The sequence below is a fragment of the Callithrix jacchus genome, chromosome 5 (assembly GCF_049354715.1).
Source record: "Callithrix jacchus isolate 240 chromosome 5, calJac240_pri, whole genome shotgun sequence".
Lineage (NCBI taxonomy): Eukaryota > Metazoa > Chordata > Mammalia > Primates > Cebidae > Callithrix > Callithrix jacchus.
In genome coordinates, this window is record NC_133506.1 from 133046332 (window position 1) to 133069603 (window position 23272).

Here is a 23272-nt window from a genome sequence, read left to right on the forward strand (position 1 = left end):
AAGCCTTAACTACTTAGAAAAAAACAGCATGCAAAGATATAAAATTTCTCAAATTGTTTAGGGAAGGGGGAAGAAAAGCACAGTCTGTCTGAGTGTCCTAATGCCTTGCAAATAGACTTTACAGAAAAAGTGTATAAACTCGAATTCCCACCCCCCATTCATAACCGTAGTGTCATTTTAATCTTTGCCAGTCAGGCCTCAGATCAGATATGACTCGATGGTCTTTCTCCTCCTCACAGGTGAGTCCCTTCATTGATGACAACACCAGAAGGAAATTCCTCATTTACGCAGGAAACGACTACCAGGGTCCGGGAGGCCTGCTGGATTACATTGACAAAGAGATTATTCCAGATTTCCTGAGTGGGGAGTGCATGGTATGTAGCCAGGCGAGGAACTGCACACTTGGCTCCTCAGACAGGTGGGAGAGGTCGATGTTGATGTGCACAGATGATTTTCAGAACTTTTCATTTGGATGTTTTGTTTCTGTTTTGTTTCTTTTGGCTGCCATTTCTCTGATCCAGGATCAGGCTAAAGAGAACCATTTAAGTAATTGTTGACACTATACATTTCTTTGCTGTTAAATAAAAATGAGAATTTGTTGTAGAATCGGATACAATTGTAGCTCTCTTTATTCGCAGGGTTTCATGTGAAGCAGATCTTTAAACCATTTCAGAGGAGCTGTAGTGTTTTTTTAAAATACTATTAAACTGAATCCGTTTTCAAAAGTTTTCACCCACCCCTCCCCCTCCTTCATTTTTATGGAGACAGGGTCCTGCTCTGTCACCCAGGCTGGAGTGCAGTGGTGGGATCACATCATAGCTCACTGCATCCTGACCTCATGGGCTCAGGTGATCCTCCTACCTCAACCACCCAAGTAGCTGGGACTATAGGCATGCGCCACCATACCCAGCTCATATCTGTATTTTTTGTAGAGATAGAGCCTCATTATGTTGCCCCAGGCTGGATAACATTTTTGGGTGTTGTTTTTTTTTTTTGAGATGGAGTCTCCCCGTGTCCCCCAGACTGGAGTGCAGTGTTGCAGTCTCGGCTCACTGCAGCCTCCACCTCCATATTCAAGCAATTCTCCAGCCTCAGCCTCCAGAGTAGCTGGGATTACAAGCATGTGCCACCACACCCGTATAATTTTTGTATTTTTAGTAGAAACACGGTTCTACCATGTCAGCCAGGCTGATCTCAAACTGCTGACCTCAAGTGATCTGCCCACTTCGGCCTCCCAAAGTGCTGGGATTACAGGCATGAGCCACCATGCCTGGTCTGGATAACATTTTTAAAGTAGAAGAATGAAGGGAAGTGGCTCTCAAAATATGTTTGGGGTTTTTAATACACTGAGTTACTGGGTAATCAAGCAGAGGCCTCCACTTCTATACCCTGTGCTCTGAGAAGCTCAGAACCTTGGGGTCCTTCTAGCCATGGCGCCCATTGTGCCATGGGAGCGTTAAGGAAGCCAAAGCCTGTGGAAGTCCCAGTGACTTGTTCCGTGGCACGTGGTGGCAGCTGAACTCAGCAGGGAGGGAATGAAGCTTCTTATCCAAGGGCTCTCTAGTCATCCTTCATATAAAGTTACCCATTTGAGATATGTACCCACTGGGTTTGACTCATGTATTTAGCTAATGAATTGGACACTCAGGGGACTTCGAACTTTCTGAATGGTTAGAGAAATTTAGAAAACAAATGTAGCATTTACTTCATCAGTTCCAGTTTCGGGAAATGGCAGGCATCATCACAGTGCAATGCAAAGAGTGAGTCAGTAATAGTAAAAGTCATGGGACCAGAATTTAGCAAGTGTCTCTGAGGTTAACACGGGCTCCGGTTTGTCGAAACCTTTGAACACTTTTCGTTATGTGAGCTAACCATCCCGAAGCAATTACGACATGAAGAATTGAGCTGGCGCACAAGGAGACTTGACACAGACTGCCAGTCACAGCCATGTTGTTACATGCTGACCTCCGTAGTGTGTTTGCCATGTTGAATGTCTCTGTGGTTAATTAAGCTCTCCAAAAACATGGGCCTTCTGAGACTTCTTTACCGCTGTCCTGAGCTGCTGTTTGGGCTGGTTGTTGAAAGGAGGCTGTGCACTTCTGCTCTTTGGTGGCAGAGTAACCATGGGCCAGGCTGGGACTTTTCCAGCATGCTCTCGCTGTTGTGACTCTCTCCACTCATGCTGCCCTGCACGCTGAAAACGGAGATGTTTATTTTCTATGTAGTTGCTTCCCAGGGCTGATGATAAAGGTAGGACTTGGATTTTATGAACTTTAGTGTGGAGTCATTGTATCAAGGTTAATTAGGAGATTTACGATATGTACAAATTCTAATTCAACTTGTTTCAGGCAAATTCAAAAGAAGTTCTTCATTAGGTTTTGTTTGGTGTTATAGACCAGTCATTTGACTTTAGACACAAAACATTATTCATTGATGCTATATCTTGACTATAATTTCATAGCATAAAAATAATGCCTGTGGCTACTGAGAGCAAAACTCTTCTTAAAGTAATGCTCTTCCTTTACAGGGCAACGTAAATAACCCTAATGCTTAAATGAGCCATCTTTAGTAATTGGGTGTAGTGCCGCATGCATGTTGCTATGATTCTTTCGTAAATCAGCTTCGACTTGTTCTCATTTTTGCAAAGTGAAACACATGTTGAAGTGGTTTAAAAACATACCGCTGGGCAGTGCAGAGTATTTTACGACCCTGCCAGTGTTTTCCATTTTCTCAGCAGCTTCCAGGAGTGGGGCGTAGCGGATGGTGCTGGCTGTCAGCTGTGTTTCGTGCGGTTGGTTTGGGTTTGCACTACTTTCACTGCCTTGTTTCTGTTTCCAGTGCGAAGTGCCAGAGGGTGGACTGGTCCCCAAATCTCTGTACCGGACTGCAGAGGAGCTAGAGAATGAAGACCTCAAGCTCTGGACCGAGACCATCTACCAGTCTGCAAGCGTCTTCAAAGGAGCCCCACACGAGGTACACCCGCCTTCCTGCACCCGAAGGCACCTGGGCAGCCGGTCCTCCCACCCCCGCAGGGCTTCTGGCAGCCTTTCATTGAGAACAGTACTCGTTTTTCTGGTCTTTGTCTTCAGGCTTTTGTTGACACTTGATACCTAGTTTCAGTAAATGTCAACACCGAAGAACAGGTCTCTCCTAGAATAGAAAAGTGCTTGATCAGAGTGCCTGGAAAGGAAATTGGATCTCTTGACCTCCATTTTACTAAAGACACGAAACACAGAGATAGGAATAACTCATCTTTCCTTGTTGAAGCACTTAACTCCTGAACTTAGTTTATTTCTTGGTTATACTGAACAAGTTTCATTTGCTACTTTTCTTTCTTTCTTTCCTTCTTTCTTTTTTTTTGAGATGGGGTTTTGCTCTGTCACCCAGGCTGGAGTGCAGTGGCACTATCTCAGCTCACTGCAGCCTTTGTCTCCCAGATTCAAGTGATTCTCCTGCCTCAGCCTCCCAAGTAACTGGGATTATAGGCACCTGCCACCATACCCGACTAATCTTTGTATTTTTAGTAGAGACATTTTCACCGTGTTGGCCAGGCTGGTCTTGAACACCTGACCTCAGGTGATCCACCTGCTTTGGCCTCCCAAAGTGCTGGGATTACAGGCCTGAGCCACTGTGCCTGGCCCATTTGCTACTTTCTTGACTGGGTTTTGGTTATTTATAGATATTTTGGGAATTTTCTGATTTCTGTAAGTCTGTGTTCCTTTCTTGCTATTACTTTTGGTGCAGAAGCAGGAGCTTTCCGTGTTCTGTGCATGCCTTGTGTTTGTCCTGTAGTGTACGAGTGACCTGAAGCAGGAGGGGCCTGCAGCAGAATCTCCCTTCTCAACTCAAGGGCCAGGTTCATGGCCCAGAGTTGCTGGAGAGGATGGTGGGGCTCTGTGCAGAGCAGGTGTTCAGTGAGGATATGGTGCTAGCTTGGGCAGTGGTGCCGACTCCAGCCTGCTTCCTGCCATGGCAGCACCTGGGTCAGCCGTCTGCCAGTGGCTTTTGCTGCACTGTCTTTCTGAGCGCCTCACCTGGCAGGTGGATCAGGGAACACTATTGCCATAGTTTGAACAAGCAGAGACAGATTTGGTGTGCCTTACTTGTAGACACACAGGGAAATCTCACATTTCCTAACATCTTGAGGATTATCTCTCTTAATTTCTTAACTGAAGGACAGGCTCCAGGACGCTGGGTTCTTACTCATTGTTGAGTATGTGCTGTCACTCTTGTCCATGTTTCAAGAATTTGGGGTGCAGTGTGTTTCATGTGAATCAGGGGGCATCTGTAAACATCCACGTGGTCAAAACCTCAGTTCTGCTTTGGGTATTAAATAAAGCATAGATTCGAGATGGTTGCAAACCTAAATGCATGCTGGAGCAGAGGCCCCAGCTTGAGTGCAGCAAAGAGGCGCCTGTCAGCACAGGGGCTAGGGTCTCCAGCTGCAGCGCCTGAGGAGCTGCTCTGCTGAAGAGTAGGCCGTGCTGTGCAGTGCTGCCTGCTGTCCTTAGCAGGACTCTTGTACCTCATCGAATCTGCTGTGGAAGGGCATTCCAGAGTGGCGTTTCAGTGGTGAAGTGGCAGTGGTGGGGTTGGAAAAGGAGCCCGGCTTGCAGAGCAGCCAAGTGCTAAATGTCACGGTGACTGGCACGCAGTGGGTTGACGGGCAAGCACCAGGGCAGAGGGCCGTGGTCCTGGCTCTGCTGCTTCCTTAGGCGGAGTTTTCAGTGAATGCAGAACTCTGCACAGCTGCTTTTAATTCTCATGTTCCTCCCACACTAATCTTTAAAACTAACTTTGATCATTCCCTGCTGAGAAGCTCTGTCGGCACCGTGTGAGTTCAGGTTTTTGATTGGTTCTCAGAAGCCGGGGTGGTGGTGGGGGACTGACCACCCGCCCCCTCCTCCACCATGCCAGGGCCTCATCCCACTCACCAGCCTCGCCACTGCTCTCTTGTGCCAGCCTCACACTGCAGGCCCCTTCTTTCCCCTTGCCGGGAACACTGTCCTGAGGCTCCCCCACCTTCTGGTTCTTCAGCTTTCACCTTCTCCAGGGCCTTCTGTTGCTCTCCAGCCAGGCCAGTCCTCTGAACCACTCATGTACAAGCTCAGCGTTTGGTGTTACACTAAGACCTGGTCTCTTCACGTGTGTCTGAAGATGGTGTATGGGAGCTCTCAGGCCTTTAGATGCAGGTCACAAAGAGCACAGAGCTTGGTGCACGTCATGTGGCAGGAGCCAGTGGTTGAAAGACGGATGGTGGTGTGACTCTGGGCAAAGAGATCCGCCCGTGCCCATTCAGCCTTTCCCTCCCCAGCTTTGGCACCTGGGCCTGGAGCCCCTGGAGGGGATGGTGTGCACCAGCACACGGCCTGTGCTCGTGGAGTGTGGCTGTCTGACGCTGTCTCTTTTTCAGATTCTCGTTCAGATTGTGGATGCCTCTTCAGTCATCACTTGGGATTTCGACGTGTGCAAAGGGGACATTGTCTTCAACATCTATCACTCCAAGAGGTCGCCACAGCCACCCAAAAAGGACTCCCTGGGGGCCCACAGCATCACCTCTCCAGGCGGGAACAATGTGCAGCTCATAGACAAAGTGTGGCAGCTGGGCCGCGACTACAGCATGGTGGAGTCGCCTCTGATCTGCAAAGAAGGAGAAAGCGTGCAGGTAAAATCACACGCACGTCAAATCGCGCATCCGTGACTGCAGCTAGGCCACCCTGTCTTGAGCAGGAGTCTTTGCTTCACTCCTTGAGCAGCCTGTGTAGCTTTTGAGACGCTGGCTGTGGAGGAGCAGCTCGCCTGGAGGTAGCAGAGTGACTCAGGAAGCCAAGCGGGTCTCACAGGAAAGAGGTCAAGCCTAACAGTGCTTTTGGACAGAATCTGTGACTTTTCCCCAAAGCAGCATGTGACAGGAAGGGAAGGCACGGCGTGCCCATGGCCAGCTGGGCTTCAGAGGACCTTCCCCCAGGCCTCATTTCACCGGGTTGCATTTGTCTTTTTCAAAGGAAAATCACCCTAAATAGAAGTGAGAGGAAGGAGTACTTAGGGAGCTATTAACTCTCATTACCAAACCTTCTAATTTGTTTCAGATGCTTTCAGTTCCTTTTAACATTGTGGCTGGTTATTTTGGGTGCCTGTGCTCACAGTAATTCTGGGGGCGGGAGGGTGCTTGTGGCCTTCATAATAGATGCAGCATTTTGCTGCCTTCACTTTTCAGAGGTAAGCCTCGTCAGTGTTTCAATGGTCTTAGAGGCAGAGTAAAAGAATACTTCATCCAGTTTAAAAAAAAAAAAAACCTCTAAGCTATATTACCACAGTCATGAATTTCAGAACGACTGGAGAAAGTGATTTTTGTGGATTGATGTCTCACTTCAGGGTGACATGCCTTGAGCCCTGAACATGCTGGATGATTGGCAGCATGTCAGAGAAAGTGAGGCCTGTTTAGAGAAGCTGTGCTGAGCCCTCCCTCCAGCTTGTTGCCACCACCCCTCCAGGCTCCTGCCTCCGTGGGTGGAGGTGGGGTGGGGGTGGCCTCATGAGGGCCACAGACATGGAGTCTGTTCCTGTGGCCTTCCCAGCACCTGGGAGTGACCACACTCAGTAGAGAGAAGGACATTGTCCCACCTGCTGGTGAAGCAAAATAGCAGATTCTGAATCGCATTGAGATGGTCCTGTAGCTACATGAAATCCTGCAGACAATCCCCTTGGCTCTTGTCAGACCTGCTTTAGGCTGGGGGTGAGAAGTGTGTCGCTGCCAGCTGCCACTGCCTTCCTTGTTTTAGGGCTCCCATGTGACCAGATGGCCGGGCTTCTACATCCTGCAGTGGAAATTCCACAGCATGCCTGCATGCGCCGCCAGCAGCCTGCCCCGGGTAGACGACGTGCTCGCGTCCCTGCAGGTCTCTTCGCACAAGTGCAAAGTGATGTACTACACCGAGGTGATCGGCTCTGAGGATTTCAGGTACGGCCGCCCTTGCCTTGCCACAGCAGGTGCCACCAGAGAACTGGGCGGGGCAGAGGTAGGCTTCAGTCCCATGCCGTGTGCAGGATCGGCACGCAGGTGCTGCTGGAGAGCTGGGCGGGGTCGGGGGGGTGTTGTTCAGTCCCGTGCCATGTGCAGGATACGCAGTGTCGGCGGATGTCAGGGATGCTGGGGGTGGGGGCAGAGAGAGTGGCTCTGGGGTCATTTGTTTGCGTGTCTGCAGAGGGAAGAGTGTCAAGGACGAGCAACTTTACCTTTGCTTTAGCTCATGATGCCATCTGCGTGTAGGCTGTGGGAAGCTGGTTCCTGGTGGTTATTCATGTCCACCCCCTGTTTGCAAGTACTGATGGGGATAAGAAGTGAGCAGAGAGCAGGGTGGGCCATGAAGTCCAGCAGGCAGTGTGGGCGGAGGGTGGCAGGCAGGGTAGTCCTCATGTCGCCCTTCCCTGTGCTGTTACAGAGGTTCAATGACCAGCCTGGAGTCCAGCCACAGTGGCTTCTCGCAGCTGAGTGCTGCCACCACCTCCTCCAGCCAGTCCCACTCCAGCTCCATGATCTCCAGGTAGTGCCGCGCCGCCTGCGCCTAGCGTGCAGAGGGGATGGCCACCCCTCCTCCAACAGCCAGCTGCGCCGCCCACCCACCCAGCGCGACATTGTACAGACTCCTCTCACCTCTAGATAGCAAATAGCTCTCCGGATGGTAAATGTAGTCATTTGATCCCAGAACTCTCTTGGCAGATAGTTTTAACTCTGATCCTAACTTAACTCAATAGCCATAGATTTTGTATACGTTGTGCACAAAATCCAACCAGAGCATAAGGGCTCTCTTGAAAGAACAGTAGCTTCTATACCAGTTAAGAGATTGATGCGGTCCCAGATGTTGATGCAAAAAATTTTTCCAATGAACTCTGCATTGTCTGTTAGTGAATGAATTCCTGTGACATCCTCGAGAGATGGCCCCTCCTCACCTGGGACAGAAGCTGCCAGCACGTTTCCCCCAAGCTGCATCGTGGCCTCCTGTCACAGTCGAGATGGTCTGTGGACTTAGGGACGGCCCATGAGGTCCTTCTTCCTCTGAGGATTCAGAGGCCGCCTGCGGAGCACCCTGTCCCGTGGGCAGACCCCCCCACTCCACATGCTGTCCTGAAGTGGGGCTGGGGGCTCAGGAGGGGCTCTCGGGAACTCCGGGTGACTCCAGGAAAATGCTGCCATCATTCAACGTTACTTCCTCTCTCCTCCTTTTCAAATCTTTTTAATACTTTTTAGAGCTGGATTTTTCTGTGTGTGAACTTGGGTGGGGGGGGTTCTTGCCCTTTTTCCTTCTGCCTATCGCCCCCTCACCTGCATTCAGCTCAGTGTAGGCATCTCCTCTGTGTCCTCCTGTGGCCACTAGAGGCCGTCTGGGAACCAGCAAGTTGCATTTGCCGTTTGACACCGTCCACAGGGTTTTATTTATAGCTAAGCAGTATCTGTTACATTCACATCAGGGTGGCGTGTAGCCTGTAGGAGCCCTGCTTCTTTGTACAGGGAACGGTGGACTCAAGCGTGTGTGTGCGTGCATGTGCTGTGTGTGTGCATGTGTGCATGACGGTGGGGTGCTGGGGGGACGGGATGTGTAGAAACTTAGTTTGAGTAACACAGGAGTCTACAGAAGCAAATCAGAATCTGGAATTTGTTTGCCTTTTACATTTTCTGTTTAATTCCTGATTTTAAAGCCTGCTGTATCTGGTGCAGGCCCTTATGTTTCAGCTTTTCATGGGAAGAGCAGGTGATTTGAGAATCTGTCTGGAAGCTGCATAGGGGCGGCCTCCATGGTAAAGACATGCAGCGTGTGTCTCTGTGCAGCAGAGGCCGTGTTTTTCATGCCAAACCCCATGTGGCTGTCACCTGTGTGCGTGGTAAGCGTGGAAATCCTGGTGGTGCTGTCTCAGCGCTGCTCTGAGGCATTGGGTGGGTGCTGCGTCACTGGAGGGCTGTATGGAGGCTGTGTGTGCCCTGTAAGGGTATCAGGAGGGCTGGAGAGGGACCCAGCAGCCCTCTCGCCTGGTCAGGTCAGCCCCAGTGGCTGCTTGCGTACTGTAGATGTCCTGACATGCACGCTGTAGATATCCTGGGCCTCCATGGTGGTCACCTGCCTTTCGTCCACATTTGTGTATTTGTTTTTAGAGATCCAGCTCCTCAGTTGTACCGAAGCCTTGCTCCCAGAAAGTGGGGTAGGGCTAGTAGCGCATCTGTGCTGCCCCCATTTGGTGCCTCCTGTTCCCAGATCACAAGGACCTGAAGATGGTCCCTGCTTTCTCTTTCTTTCTCTCTTTCTCTGTGTCTCAGATGGCGATTTTGCTGACAGCTGCCAAGAAAATGCTTCATTCAACAGTCCTCATGTGCCCAGAGATGTTTATAGAACTGTTTGAATTGCAGCCATCCCCTGCCCCTCCCAGGCTGAAGATCTGTTCTTTTTAAGTTGATTCGGGAGTGGCACTCTTTCATCCCCAGAGAATTGAGTGCATCTTTAAGAGCCCCAAGCACATGACTGCACAAATGCTCCCAGGGTCCAGGTTCTCCTGAGCAATCCGGTCTTGCTCTCCCTGTAAGGGAGTCTGGGGCAGCTGTGGTTCGAGTATGCCGTTTGCATTCCGTCTCTACCTTTAGTACCTCGCCACTCTTTTAAAATGCTGCCGTCATTTCCCCTTTCTTAGTACTAATGATTCTTTGATTTTCCCTCTATTACTAGTGTCTTTATTCACTTCCTTCCTAAATCTGTGATTTGCATATCAAATTCTGTAAATGTTTTGTAAACATATTACCTCACTCTTGGTAATACAGTACCGATAGTCTTTAAAAGATTTTTTTATTGTTATCAATAATAAATGTGAACTGTTTAAAGAAAAGCATGGCTTTTTCTTATCGTGAACCAACAGTTTTCCTTGAACAGTTTGAACTTCTTGGGAGAATTTAGAGATTGAAGAAAGAAGAGAGCTTCTGAAGCCAGAGTACTGATACTCTAGAGTCGAAGGAAAGCTTTTCGCTTGCGTGGGATTGTTTCACAGGTGAGTGGACCGTCCTCAGATAGGCCACAGCTGTATGTTTGCTGACGCAGAAGCAAACCTGGTTTTTGTAATGGTTTTTCTTAAATGCAGCCAGATCACACATCACCGTGATGGTGCGATCCCTGCTGTGATGTTTCTTTCTAAGTAAAAAGGATTGCTTTAATCAGGTGCCTCCAAAAAAATAAAATAGGTGTGGATCTTTGGAGGTCTGAGTTACCTTATCTCCACTGCCCTGCCAGTCACTGGGCCTTTAGGGATTGTAGCCCAGTGGGCAGAGCAGGCTGCTGGCTCGCCAAAGCACAGGGCAGGCTGGAAAGCAGCTCAGGGCAGCTCGGTGCAGAAGCCAGTGCCCCACTCTGTGGGGTCATTGGATTATAGGCATGAGCCACCATGCCTGGCCAATGTGATTATTCTCAAATACATCATGTTTCCTTTAATACCCCATCTCTTTTTAAAAAAAAAAAAAAAAAGATGGGGTTTCACCATATTAGGCTGGTCTTGAACTTCCGACCTCAGGTGATACTCCCCCAAAGTGCTGGGGTTACAGGCACTAGCCCCCTCCCCCGGCAATTCCCCAAAAACACCCAAAAAAACACGTTTAAAAACTAAGTTTATTTTTTGAGACCTAGTCTTACTCTATTCTGGTGCGATCTCTGCTCATGGCAGCTCAAGGCAGCTTGGTGCAGAAGCCAGTGCCCCAGGCACTGTGGGGTCATTGGATTATAGGCATGAGCCACCATGTCTGGCCAATGTGATTATTCTCAAATACATCATGCTTCCTTTAATACCCCATCTCTTTTTTTTTTTAAAAAAAAGATGGGGTTTCACCTTATTAGGCTGGTCTTGAACTTCTGATCTCAGGTGATATGCCCCCAAAGTGCTGGGGTTACAGGCGCCATCCCCCACACCCGGCAATTCCCCATCTCTGTAGAACTTTGGCAGAGCCCAAACCGTAGGTTGTCTTCCGGTTCCGGAGTTGTGGTGGAGGCATTCTTACTAATGTCATCATGAAACAAACCAGTTGAATCAGTTTTGCTGGAAAAGTTGGGGCTTTGGAAAGCCAGTGTTGCTGGGAAGATGGCAGTAAGTACAACTAGCCTGCAAAACCTAAAACCCGTGGACAGCTGGACCGACTTTCAGATGGTTCAAATGGCAGTGCTGGTTACGTGTTTTTTAGCACAACAATAAGAAAAACCTGTGGACATCATTGACAGCAAAACTAGGTGATAAAGTAGCCCCATAACCCCCAAACTAAAGGCATGTTGGGGTAAACCACCAATAGTCGCAAGACCTACCTGACCCATAGGTTATCCGTGCCTGGGGGAGAAAGCAGAGGTTCCACGCAAGACTTCTGATTGATGGGAGAGCAGGAGAAGCCATGAGGCCCCATGAGCCAGTGGGGGGCACAGCAGCCAGTGTGCGCTCAGCAGGTGACACAGGCCAGCTGGGGTGCACCTGGAGGCTGGGGTACAGAGGCCACATTGGGGACAGGATTGGATTGAGGGGAGCAGACCAGGCCCTCTGGACTCTCTGGACTGACCTGCCAGGGCTCACTTCTGGAAGGAACCGCTTGCTGAGGAAGTAAAGCACATTCCACTGCTTGAAGTGGAAGAAAGTCAAGCAGGATGGAGGCTGGGTCCACACTGCGCCTGGGAGGGTTATGGGCAGGGCAGCCATGAAAGCAAACGGACACGATGTTTTAACCATGTCACAAAATAACAGAGAGGGAGCATCGCAACATTACAGCAGCTTTCTTGAAGTATACTTCATTCTGAATGTTTATAATTTTCCATAAAAATGAGCATCGGGAAAAGAGCACAGTCAAATCTGTAGAAGGCTGAGAATAGGGAGCAGAATAATACTCCCACCAACAATGAGAGCAAGCCAGAAAGGGTGCCTGCAAAACAGACCTAAAAAACACATTTAAAAACTACGTTTATTTTTTGAGACCTAGTCTTACTCTATCCTGGCGCGATCTCTGCTCATTGCAACCTCTGCCTCCTGGGTTCAAGCAATTCTCCTGCCTCAACCTCCTGAGTAGCTGGGACTACAGGTGTGCACCACCACGCCCAGCACTAATTTTTGTACTTTCAGTACAGATGGCGTTTCGCCATGTTGATCAGGCTCGTCTTGAACTCCTGGCCTCATGTGATCCACCCACCTCAGCCTCCCAAAGTGCTGAGATGACAGGTGTGAGCCACCGCACCTGCCCATTTTTTATTTTGTTTTAAAAGAAAGCTTGCTGTGTTTCCCAGGCTGCTCTCAAACTTCTGGACTGAAGCAGTCCCCCCACCTCGGCCTCCTGAAGTGCTGAGATTAAAGGTGTGATCCACCACACCCAGCCTAAAAGCAATTTTTTAAATGTACTAAAAACTGTGAAGAACATGATAGGAAACGTGAAAGGCGTAGTCAGAGAAACTCAGAAATGAAGTGACAGGACTCAAGAAAGAATTGGAAATGCAGGAATCTTTTCAGAAATTGAGACCACTTGGAATGCAAAGTGAAAATGAGGATGATTTTATAAATCAAAAAAAGAAAAGGATGGAAAGCCTTCCAGAGTGTTGCTGTTGAAAATAAGTGATGGGGCCATTGAAAGAGCGAGGGCCTGAGAAGGAGCAACACCAAGGATGTTTTAGGAAAAGTGCTGGACTTAAAAAAGTCCTTGGGGCATTCTGGGAATCAGGCTTTTTGAGGACTGCACTTTCTGCCAGAAGAAAATACAGATTTTTCAAGGAAAGAGTAAGCCAAAAATTTTACATCCAGCAAAACTGACCTCTAAGTATAAAGGGCCCTGATACAGGCCAGGTCATGTCAAAAGGAAACTCACAGAGGCTTCACTGGCCAGGAACAGGACGAGGTCACCTTGTCCCAATTATTATTGTCTCATAATAATAATCGCAGGATGCCATTGAATTAAGATTCATGAGTTTATAACTTTAATATATAACAATTTTGGATGATAGGGAACCAGTTACTTTGAAAACTGGCAAATAAGCAAGCATTTATCCTGACCTTTCCCAAATGCATAGTATATGAAGATTAGTACCTATGAAGTTATTCCAACTTCTAGTGACTGTAAAACTGTTAGAATAACATCGTTCTGCAATCCCGATGAATAAATAGACATAGGTATTAAGCATCAGCTGCTAAGATCACACACACAAAAAGATGCCAGATGCCCTGTGTCTCTTAGAGATCTACAGTCTTGCCAGAGTTTTACGATCCAACCTGAGTAGATCCAGTCTCTGAATCCAGGTGCCAATTGGCAAGAAGTACAGAGGCCAAGGAAACTGTTGGACTGCATTATGGGAAACTGAAGTCAGAAGGCTCAGGCCCTTTATCATTTTTTTGAGATGAAGTCTCCTGTCGCCCAGGCTGGAATGCCGTGGTGCGATCTCGGCTCACTGCAACCTCCACCTCCTGGGTTCAAGCGATTCTCCTGCCTGGGCCTCCCTAGTAGCTGTGACTACAGGCATGTGCCACCATGTCCGGCTAATTTTTATTTTTAGTAGAGAAGGGGCTTCACTGTGTTGGCCAGGCTGGTCTTGAACCCCTGATCTAAAACGATCCATCCACCTCAGCCTCCCCAAGTGTTGGGATTACAAGCATGAGCCACCACACCTAGCCAGAAAGTTCAGTCTCTAATTTGTAGGAAATGCCCCACCCAGTTCTTTGTTTTTCTTAGAGCAGATCTATTGTAAATTTTAAAATCCAAGGAAGTAATCCTCACAGCGGTCTCAGAAGGTGCCTTCTCCCAGGGCAGAGCCTGTGGTATGGTGTGGGGTCTGGGCAGTCCTGGCATTGGGGCCATCTGTGCAGCTTGTGCATTTCTGTGTTTTGTTCTACAATAAAAGGGTTTGTTATTGTTTGGTTGTTTTTGTTTTTAGTTAACGGCTTTAGGTTAGTTTGCCTTGGAGAAAAGTAACTGGTTATTTACTCAGGACCTCAGGATTTCTTCTAGCCAAATCATGAGGCTGCTGTGACCTGTGGCACAGATGCCCTCGGGGATGTTCCCTGCACTGGCTGGTGTCTGGCCCGGTGTGCGTGGTGGCTGTGCCGAGGACAGCAGCCTCCATGTTCCTAGTCACTTCTGTTCTCCAGGAGAGAATCTGAGGTGGTTCCAATGAAAGCTCTGTCCCCTGCGGTGTGCTGTCTGTGACCTGTCCTGCCTTCAAATAGAAGCAGCCAGACTCTCCCACTCCCACCTTGCCTTTGGGCTTAAGAACCTGCATCAGGACCCAGTTTTGACAGTGACAAAAAACTCATCACAAGCCCTTACTGTGTCTCTCTGCACTGTCCCCAGCCAGGTTATGTCCGATTAGAGACACGAGGGAGAGAAGAACCTGCTGTCTGCCCTCTCAGGGCTCTTTCTGAGAACCAGTAAGGGACAAGAGACCTAGTGTCACTCCTGATGGAGAGAACAGAGGCTGCAGAGACAAGGGGGACCCTGTGGCTCCATGTGTAGAGCCGTCTCATTTTTGCTGAGTACATATTCAGTCCGAAGTTGAAGGTTAAGTCCTTGTCTGGCTGCCAAGCCCTGCCCTTTCCACCTTGCCAGGCTGGTGTACTAGTTCGCTCCCACATCGCTATAAAGAAATACCTGAGCCTGGGTAATTTATAAAGAAAAGGGGTTTCCATGGATGAACCTGGAAACCATCATTCTCAGCAAACTGACACAAGATAAGAAAATCAAACACCGCATGTTCTCACTCATAGGTGGCTGTTGAGCAATGAGAACACATGGACACAGGGAGGGGAGCATCACACGCTGGGGTCTGTGGGAGCGGGAAATAGGAGAGGGACAGTGAGGGGTGGGGAGTTGGGGAGAGATAGCATGGGGAGAAATGCCAGATATAGGTGATGGGGAGGAAGGCAGCAAATCACACTGCCATGTGTGTACCTCTGCAACAATCTTGCATGTTCTTCACATGTACCCCAAAACCTAAAATACAATAAAAATGGGGGGTTTCATTGGCTCACCGTTCTGCAGGCTACTGGAAGCATGGCAGCATCTGTTTCTGGAGAGGCCTCAGGGAGCTTTCACTCATGGTGGAAGGCAGGAGCAGGAGAAAGAGCAGGGAGAGGCTGCCACACTTCAACAACCAGATCTCTTGATAACTCACTCACTATACTGTATCAAGAAAGAGTGGTGTATTTGTCCGTCCTCATTCTGCTAAAAGGACATACCCAAGACTGGGTAACTTATAAATGAAAAATGTTTAATTGACTCACAGTTCAGCATGGCAGGGGAGGCCTGAGGAAACTTACAGTCATGGCAAAAGGGGAAGCAAACGTCCTTCTTCACATGACAGTGGGAAGAAGTACAGCGTGGAGGCGGGGAAAGCCCCTTATGAAACCCTCACATCTCATGAGAACTAACTCAATATCATGAGAACAGCATGGGGGAACTGCTCCTATGATCCAATTACTTCCCACTGGGTCCCTCTCACCACAGGTGGGGACTATGGGATTTGGGTAGGGACACAGCCAAACCATATCAGATGGTGCTAAGCCATTCATGAGAATGCCACCAGCCAGTCACCTCCCAGTCAGCCCCGCCTTCAACACTGGGGATTGCAATTCAAAATGAGATTTGAGAGGGGACGTGGATCCAAACCATATTAGCTGGTTTACACCCAAGAGTGAAGCCAAGCAACAGCTCCCCAAGGTGGAGCCCTCTGGAGGTGATCCTGGTTCTGCCAAGAGCCACTCCTCCCCTGGCACCATCCTGTGTCTCTCGTAACCTGGCTGAAGCTCTCAGAGATGGGGCAGTGACAGCTTTGGCTTCTTCAGCTCTGCCCTTGGAGTCAGAGCCACAGGGGGAAATCCTCCAGCCTGCGTGCTTTGCCTACTGGTGTGTTACCTGGGTCATTTTTTTTTTTTTTTTTGATAAGTTTCACTCTTGTCACCAGGCTGGAATGCAATGGCACAATCTCAGCTCACTGCAATCTCTGCCTCTTGGGCTCAAGTGATTCTCCTGCCTCCGCCTCCTGAGTAGCTGGGATTGCAGTCACCTGCCACCATCCCAGTTAATTTTTTGTATTTTTTAGTAGAGACAGGGTTTCACTATGTTAGTCAGGCTGGTCTGAAACTCCTGACCTCGGGTGATCCACCTGCCTCAGCCTCCGAAAGTGCTGGGATTACAGGTGTGAGCCACTGCACCCAGCCTTGCCTGAGTACTTTTATGTGTCAGCTTGACTGGGCCACGGGGTTCCCAGATGTGTGGTCAGACATTATTCTGGGTGAACAAGAATAAGCTCTTCCTTAAAGGGAGGGTGCCACCTCCTTGAGCCCCTGCTATGGGGTCGGTGTGGAGTGGTGCTTGGGCTGTGCTCACCCTCTGCGTCCCTGATGGGGCAGAATCTGGCACCTGTGGAGTTCCCAGGAGGATCTGTGCCTGGATGCCATCGTGAGCTGTGCCTGGAGGCTCTGTAGGAGAGGAGGAGGTGGTTTCCTGACTGTCGGAGTGTGGGACGGGCTGGTCATGGGGCTCAGCTTCCTGGAGGGCTGCTGCTTTCTTAGGCCTGGCACCTGCCCCTCCAGACACAGGCTGTCTGATTGCTCTGCAGGAGGTGCCAACCCCTAGTTCCGGCAGCATCAGAGGAGCACATGGACTGAATGCTTCCAGAAGGCTCCACCGCTGGTGGGGAGAAGCCTCTGGAGACCTTCAGTGAGTCGTGGCCTGTTTCCCGCTTCTCTCCCCACCGCTTGATGAGCCTCCCGTGGCATAGCTGGAAGGATTGGGCGCTGAGGGTGTCAGCGTCAGGTCAGCCCTGCCTGGGCTGCTCACATTCTCTGCCCTGGGGGGACGGGCGCCTGACAAAGCCCTTGTGTAGTCTCAGTGAGGTGCCCGGTGATGGGCTCAGGCCAGTCCTGTCCTGAGCTGCCCCATGGCCATCCAGGTCTTCCCTCCTGCCCGCCTGCTCTTGTTTTACGTTTCTGCCCAGGTTGACTCTGGCATACCTGACAACCTCCTGGCTTTAGCCTCCCTGCCGCTCCCAGAGAAAGGAGGGCTCAGGGGGCCCACAGTGTAGGAAGTGGCTGGATGGGAAGGCCAGAGGGTCATGATGGGTGGTGGGCACCCTCCCTGCTGCCCAGTCTCACTTGGCCCCTGGAGTCACTCATTCGGGCTCACTCTGTGTCCTCAGCGGCTCCCTCTCATCCCAGCCTCAGAGGTGCAGCTGGTCCGGGCAGGCACGTGTTCTCTGAAGGAGCAGAGTGATGCATTCATTTATTCTTTGTTGATTCTGAAAGTCTAAAGCTCCCAGGGAATCTGGACTAATCTCTTTCCTAGAAGTGCCTGGTTATTTGCAAAAGGATCTGAGCTTGCTGAGTGGGAGCTCCACACCTCACCTCCAGTGGGAGCTCCACACCTCACCTCCAGTGGGAGCTCCACACCTCACCTCCAGCGCTCTGCTTCTGCTGTTTCCTCTGCCTGGGATGCTCCAGCCCCTCGAGGAGAACTCGGGAAGCTTGACTGTGAAGACATTTGTCAGGGCTTGGCCAGCATCCATTCGTGTCCCACTTGTCCCTGCACAGACTTTTGTGCAATGCTATGAGATTTATTTTATATTTTATTTTTTATCTTTTATAGTAATGGGGTCTCACCATGTTGACCAGGCTGGTCTCAAATTCCTGGGCTCAAGCGATCCTCTTGCCTCAGCCTACCAAAAGGCACAGGCACAAGGCACCTTGCCTGGCCCCGTGATGTTCATGGAACCGACTTGTCCCAGGTCTGTCTCCTTCTCCTTCCTACCTCTGTGTGACTGACTGAGCCCTTGAGCTGCGCTGGACACTCAGAAGGTGCTGGTGTGTGGAGGGTGGTCAGAAGGGCCTCCCTCCTCCAGGGAGAAGGCAGGGCCTGCCACGGCATGGGTGGGCGCCTGGGACGTGGAAGCAAGCTGAACTGCTTCTAGTCCAGGCTTCTCAGGCTGCATTCACGGGCCAGAGCATTTCTTTTCTTTTTTTTTCAGATGGAGTCTCAATCTGTCTCTCCCAGGATGGAGTGCAGTGGCACAATCTTGGCTCACTGCAGCCTCCTCCTCCTGGGTTCAAGCGATTCTCCTGTCTTAGCTTCCTGAGTAGCTGGGATTACAGGCATGCACCACCGTGTCCGGCTAATTTTGTATTTTTAATTAGAGTTGGGGAGTTCACCATGTTAGCCAGGAGGTCTTGAACTCCTGACCTCAGGTGATCCACTCACCTGGGTCTCCCAAAGTGCTGGGATTACAGGTGTGAGCCACTGGGCAAGCCCTCCTACAGTTCTGATTAGACAACCCAGCCCTGCTTGGCTGACCTTATCTTCCCACCTGGGGCCCAGAGGATGGGGTGCTCTGCTGGACCGCAGGACTGGGGATGTGCCCACAGCTGGGACAAGGAACCAGCCAGCAGCCTCCCTGGCAGGCCCATCCCAGCCAGCAGAGACCACAGCTCCTCTCAGCTGTTCCCACGGTGGGCATGGGGATATGACAGCGAATCAATCCAGTTTCCCTGCCCTTGTGGAGCAAGATGGAGGGAACAACCTGCTGCAGTCGCTCCTGCTCCTGGGAGACACAGCAGGGAAGCAGTAAGCCATGTAGGAGAGTTGGGGATTGACGTCTGCTTCTCCCCTGTGTGCCCTCCCTGCCCCAAGCTGTCAGTGTCTCAGTGCTAGTCCGGACCTTCCCTCCCTTCCTGGGGCTCAGGGAGGGAGTCTTTGCCTGCTGGCCAGAGTGGGAAACAGCAGATGCTGCCCGGGCTGGCCTGTGGGGAGGAAGGCTCAGTGGGGCCATGGACAGATGGTGTCCGCCAGGCCTGTGCAAGGTGAGATGGGCCTTCATGGTGGTCTGGCCTGGCCAGGTACAGGTGGGGCTCCTGGTGATGCGTCCCTCCCCTGGCAGGCAGTAGATTGGAGAGGAGCCCTAGGAGCATGAGAGACCCCAACTCGGGGGACTTCAGAGCTGCCTGCCTGGGTGGGGACAGGTGCAAGGATGAGACTTCCAGGACCCCGAGGGGAGGAAACAGCCACAGACTTTGAGGCGCATGGCAAGAAGGCTGGGAGCTCCGAGAAGGCGAGCACAGGGACCCAGAAGACAGCAGCAGGCAGGAGCCCTGCGTGGGCCTGGGGGCCAACCACCAGGTGAAAGCTTGGTGGAAGGAGGGAGGGAGCCACCAACAGTCCTTGAGGGTCCTTGGATGCCTGTTTATGGAGGAGTAGCTGACACTGAGAAGTCAGGGACTATCCAGGTCCCAGCCTGGGTGAGCCAGGTGATCTGGCTGGTTTGGCTCTGTGTCTCATCTTGAACTGTAATCCCTACTTTTGGAGGGAGGGAGGTGATTGGATCATGGAGCTAGTTTGCCCAGTGCTGTTCTCGTGATAGTGAGTGAGTTCTCACGAGGTCTGATGGTTTTATAAGGGTCTCTTTTCCCTTCCTTTTCCTTCTTTCTCTCCTGCTGCGTTGCGAGGAAGGTGCCTGCTTCCCCTTCCGCCCTGAGTGTAAGTTTCCTGAGGCCTCCCCAGCCGTGCAAAACTGTGAGTCAATTAAACCTCCCTTGTTTATAGATTACCTAGTCTAGGGCAGTATCTTTACAGCCGCTTGGAAATGGACTAATACAGTGGGTGATCTGGAAATGGAGAGGAAATACCTCTGGGAATGTCACTGATGAAACCTGCCTGTAGTAGGAGTGGGTGACAAGCCACACTGCTGAACCGATTTCCTGATCCTCAGGGATTCCTGCAGGGGTGGCCCGGGTTCCTGCTCTAGGATATGGAGAAGCATGGACCCGCTTGTCTGGTTCCAGCCTTTGGGGTGCTGCTGAGACTTGCTGGGACCACAGGAAGGGGAGCAGTTGGCTTCTTGTTTGATACCTTTTCAAGAAGTTTTCAGGGTGTAGATGAGTGAAGGACCCACATGCTGCTGTGCTCCCGGTTTAGGAACTACTGTTCTTTGCTGACTCAGTGGAGAGATCAATAGATGGAATGGATGAAAGCCTTTGCTTTTGAAAGCAGAATAGAGAACATCTGAGCTATGCAAGAAGAGCATGGACAGGGACCTATTATAATTCTGTGAACGGCCGCCTCTTGATAATCTCCACTGCTGTGAAATTTGGTCTTTCGACCACAGGAAGAAGCTAATTAGGAGTCAGCTGAGGAGTTGGGCCACTTGCTGAGGAGATGGGCTGCGTGCTGAGGAGTTGGGCCGCGTGCTGAGGAGTTGGGCCGCGTGCTGAGGAGTTGGGCCGCGTGCTGAGGAGTTGGGCCGTGTTTCCATGCGCTCAGATGGTAACAATGTCGTGCAGCTTCTCTTGCCACAAGACCCAGAGTCAATTAAAACAGGGACTCCAGCATCTTTGCACAGAAGCCAGATCGTCCAGCCGAAGTGGATTCAGTGTGATTACAAGTTTGCTACTAATGTTGCCCTGGTAGATTTATTATTTTAAACAGCAAAACCAAAATGAGGCAATTGAATCAGGCTTCATGGTGATGGAGAAAAAGCCTGTATCTATTTTTAATTAAAATTGCAATTGCAGGACATCACGCTGAGACATCCTTTGACCCTTTCTTTACTCATTTTCCCCCAATGGCCACATTTTGCAAAATTATAATTCACTGCGACAACCAGGCTATCAATGTTGGGACAATCCACCGGTCTTATTATTCGTTTATTTATTGAGATTGAGTCTTGCTCTGTCTCCCAGGCTGGAGTACAGTGGTGTGATCTCAGCTCCTTACAACCTCCACTTCCTGGGTTCAAGTGATTCTCCTGCCTCAGCCTCCTCAGTAGCTGGGATTATAGGCATGCACCATGATGCCCAGCTAATTTTGTATTTTTAGTAGAGACAGAGTTTCTCCATGTTGGTCAGGCTGGTCTCAAACTCCCGACCTCAGGTGATCCAACCGCCTTGGCCTCCCAAAGTGCTGGGATTACAGGTGTGAGCCACTGCGCCTGACTACAGCTGGTTTTAAATATAGAAAAGCGGCTGGGGATGGGGGCTCATGCCTGTAAGCCCAGTGCTTTGGGAGGCTGAGGCAGGAGGATCACTTGAGGCCAGGAGTTTGAGATCAGCTTGGGCAACATAGTGAGACCCTGTCTCTACAAACACATTTTTTTAAAACTAGCTGGGCATGGCAGTGTGTGCCTGTAGTCTTAGCTACTCAGGAGGTTGAAGTCAGAAGATCCCTTAAGCCCAGAAATTCAAGGCTGCAGTGAGCTATGATTATGCCACTGCACTCCAGTCTGGGCAACATAGTGAGACCCCCATCTCTAAAATATACATATGTTAACATTGGCGAATCCATATGGGTCTGCAGCAAGTTGATTCTTGCTCCTTGGAGCAAAGAATTTGGTTGAGGGGCATAAGACAAGGCGAGAGACCAATACAAGTTTTAGAGCAAGAGTGAAAGTTTATTATTAATAAAAGGTTTTAAGGCTGGGAGCAGTGGCTCACACCTGTAATCCCAGCACTTCGGGAGGCCAAGGCTGGCGGATCACCTGAGGTCAGGAGTTCAAGACCAGCCTGACCAACATGGAGAAATCCTGTCTTTACTAAAAATACAAAATTAGCTGGGTGTGGTGGCGGATGCCTGTAGTCCCAACTACTTGGGAAGCTGAGGCAGGAGAATTGCTTGAACCAGGGAGGTGGAGGTTGCTGTGAGCCCAGATCGCACCATTGCACTCCAGCCTGGGCAACAAGAGTGAAGCTCCAACTCAAAAATAAAAAAAAGTTTTAGAGCAGGAATGAAAGGAAATACCGTACCCTTGGAAGAGGGCCAAGCTGGTGACTTGAGAGATCCAAGTGCCCTGCCCGACCCTTGACTTGGGTTTTACCCATTGGCACGGTTCTGAGGTTTGCACTTCATCTCCCTTGATTTTTCCCTCCGGGCGAGCTGTCCGCGCGCGCAGCCAGCACTTGGGGGACACCTGTGCACAGTCTGTTTGCTGAAGGTCTGCACCTGTTCATTGGAAGCGTTTTTCCCTTACCAGTCAAGTGTTCCCAGGGGAAGGTCTGATACCAGTAAGCGCTGCCTTTTGCATCTCAGTGCGCATGCTTGAACCCACTCACCCAACTCCTGAGATCTTACCTGGAGGCAGCTGATCACCCGCTTCAGGTGTTTTCTGTCTATTAGGAGGCTGCCTTTCCCTGGCATCAGATGCCACCAATTGTTACTTACCTGATGTTTGCCTGATACTCCCCTGGTAAATCAAAACTGAAAGACTGCAAAGATGTAAATAACTTCGGATCTCTCCCTTTTCTTTTAAAATTGCAGATGGGTGTTCTCAGATGATGGTGGTGTTGTGTTTCCAAAGATCATTTAAGTCTTGATAGGGCCCGGTGCTTCTAGACCACCCCACATGCAAATTACAGGTTGTGCCTGTGGACTTGTGTGAGTCACACTTGATGTGTGACTACAAATGCCAGGTTTCAGGGACAATATCCTCGTTTTTAGTTTAGTAATTTGAGTGTCCTCCCTCCCTGATTTCCTTCTTTCTCTCCTTCCTTCCTTCCTTCCTTCCTTCCTTCCTTCCTTCCTTCCTTCCCTCCTCCCTCCCTTCTTTTCTTTGAAGTACTTTTGTTTTGAGACAGAGTCTCACTTTGTTGCCCAGGCTGGAGTGCAGTGGTGCCATCTCAATTCACTGCAGCCTCCACCTCCTAGGTTCCCTCCGGATAGCTGGGACCACAGGCATGCACCACCACACCAGGCTAATTTTTGTATTTTTAGTAGAGATGGGGTTTCACCATGTTGGCCAGGCTGGTCTCAAACTCCTGACCTCAGGCGATCTGCCTGCCTTAGCCTCCTAAAGTGCTAGGATTACAGGTGTGAGCCACCGTGCCTGGCCAAGTAATTGGTTTCTGTCATAAGAAAGTACTTCCTCATAGTGAAAATTTCAAACCGAATGAAGGAGGTAAAGCAGAAATAATGTCCCCTCCCACCGGGTCCCCCTTCCTCCACCTTGTGACTCCTGATCACTGCCTGCCCCACTTCCCAGAGAGGACTAGCAATAAGGCTCCGAGCCTCTCTTAGGGTCATGAGGCATACCCATGTGTGTGATGACTGCTTGTCCCCAGCGCGGGCCTGCCCCTTGTCCACCCCCTCCACGCGTCTCAGGGGTCTTTCCACGTGGGCTCAGCCAGAGCCACATCAGTCTCAGCTGCCTGTCTCCTCTTAGTCTGGCCTCCATCTCAATTGGTTCAAGCAATTGTCCTGCCTCAGCCTCTGGAGTAGCTGGGACTATAGGTGTGCGCCACCATGCCCAGCTAATTT

At 50.3% G+C, this 23272-nt stretch overlaps 1 protein-coding gene across 6 annotated transcripts in view; it reads left to right on the plus strand.

The window, feature by feature from the left end:
• Positions 1 to 23272, plus strand: part of SEC14L1 (SEC14 like lipid binding 1) — a 93191-nt gene that overhangs the window by 53345 nt on the left and 16574 nt on the right. Inside the window, exons 13-19 of one of the 6 annotated variants that reach the window (XR_013536020.1) lie at positions 240 to 374; positions 2839 to 2973; positions 5414 to 5665; positions 6783 to 6961; positions 7443 to 7544; positions 9915 to 10029; positions 20133 to 20543. Coding sequence is in view for 5 of the 6 variants with exons in the window: in XM_035301880.2 (XP_035157771.1) it covers positions 240 to 374; positions 2839 to 2973; positions 5414 to 5665; positions 6783 to 6961; positions 7443 to 7544; positions 9311 to 9326 (819 nt within the window). In the remaining variant the exon portion in view is untranslated. Of the gene's footprint in view, positions 1 to 239; positions 375 to 2838; positions 2974 to 5413; positions 5666 to 6782; positions 6962 to 7442; positions 7545 to 7906; positions 9871 to 9914; positions 10030 to 20132; positions 20544 to 23272 lie in introns of those variants that run through there. The other 5 variants (XM_035301881.3, XM_035301880.2, XM_035301882.3 and 2 more) reach the window with 5 other exon arrangements.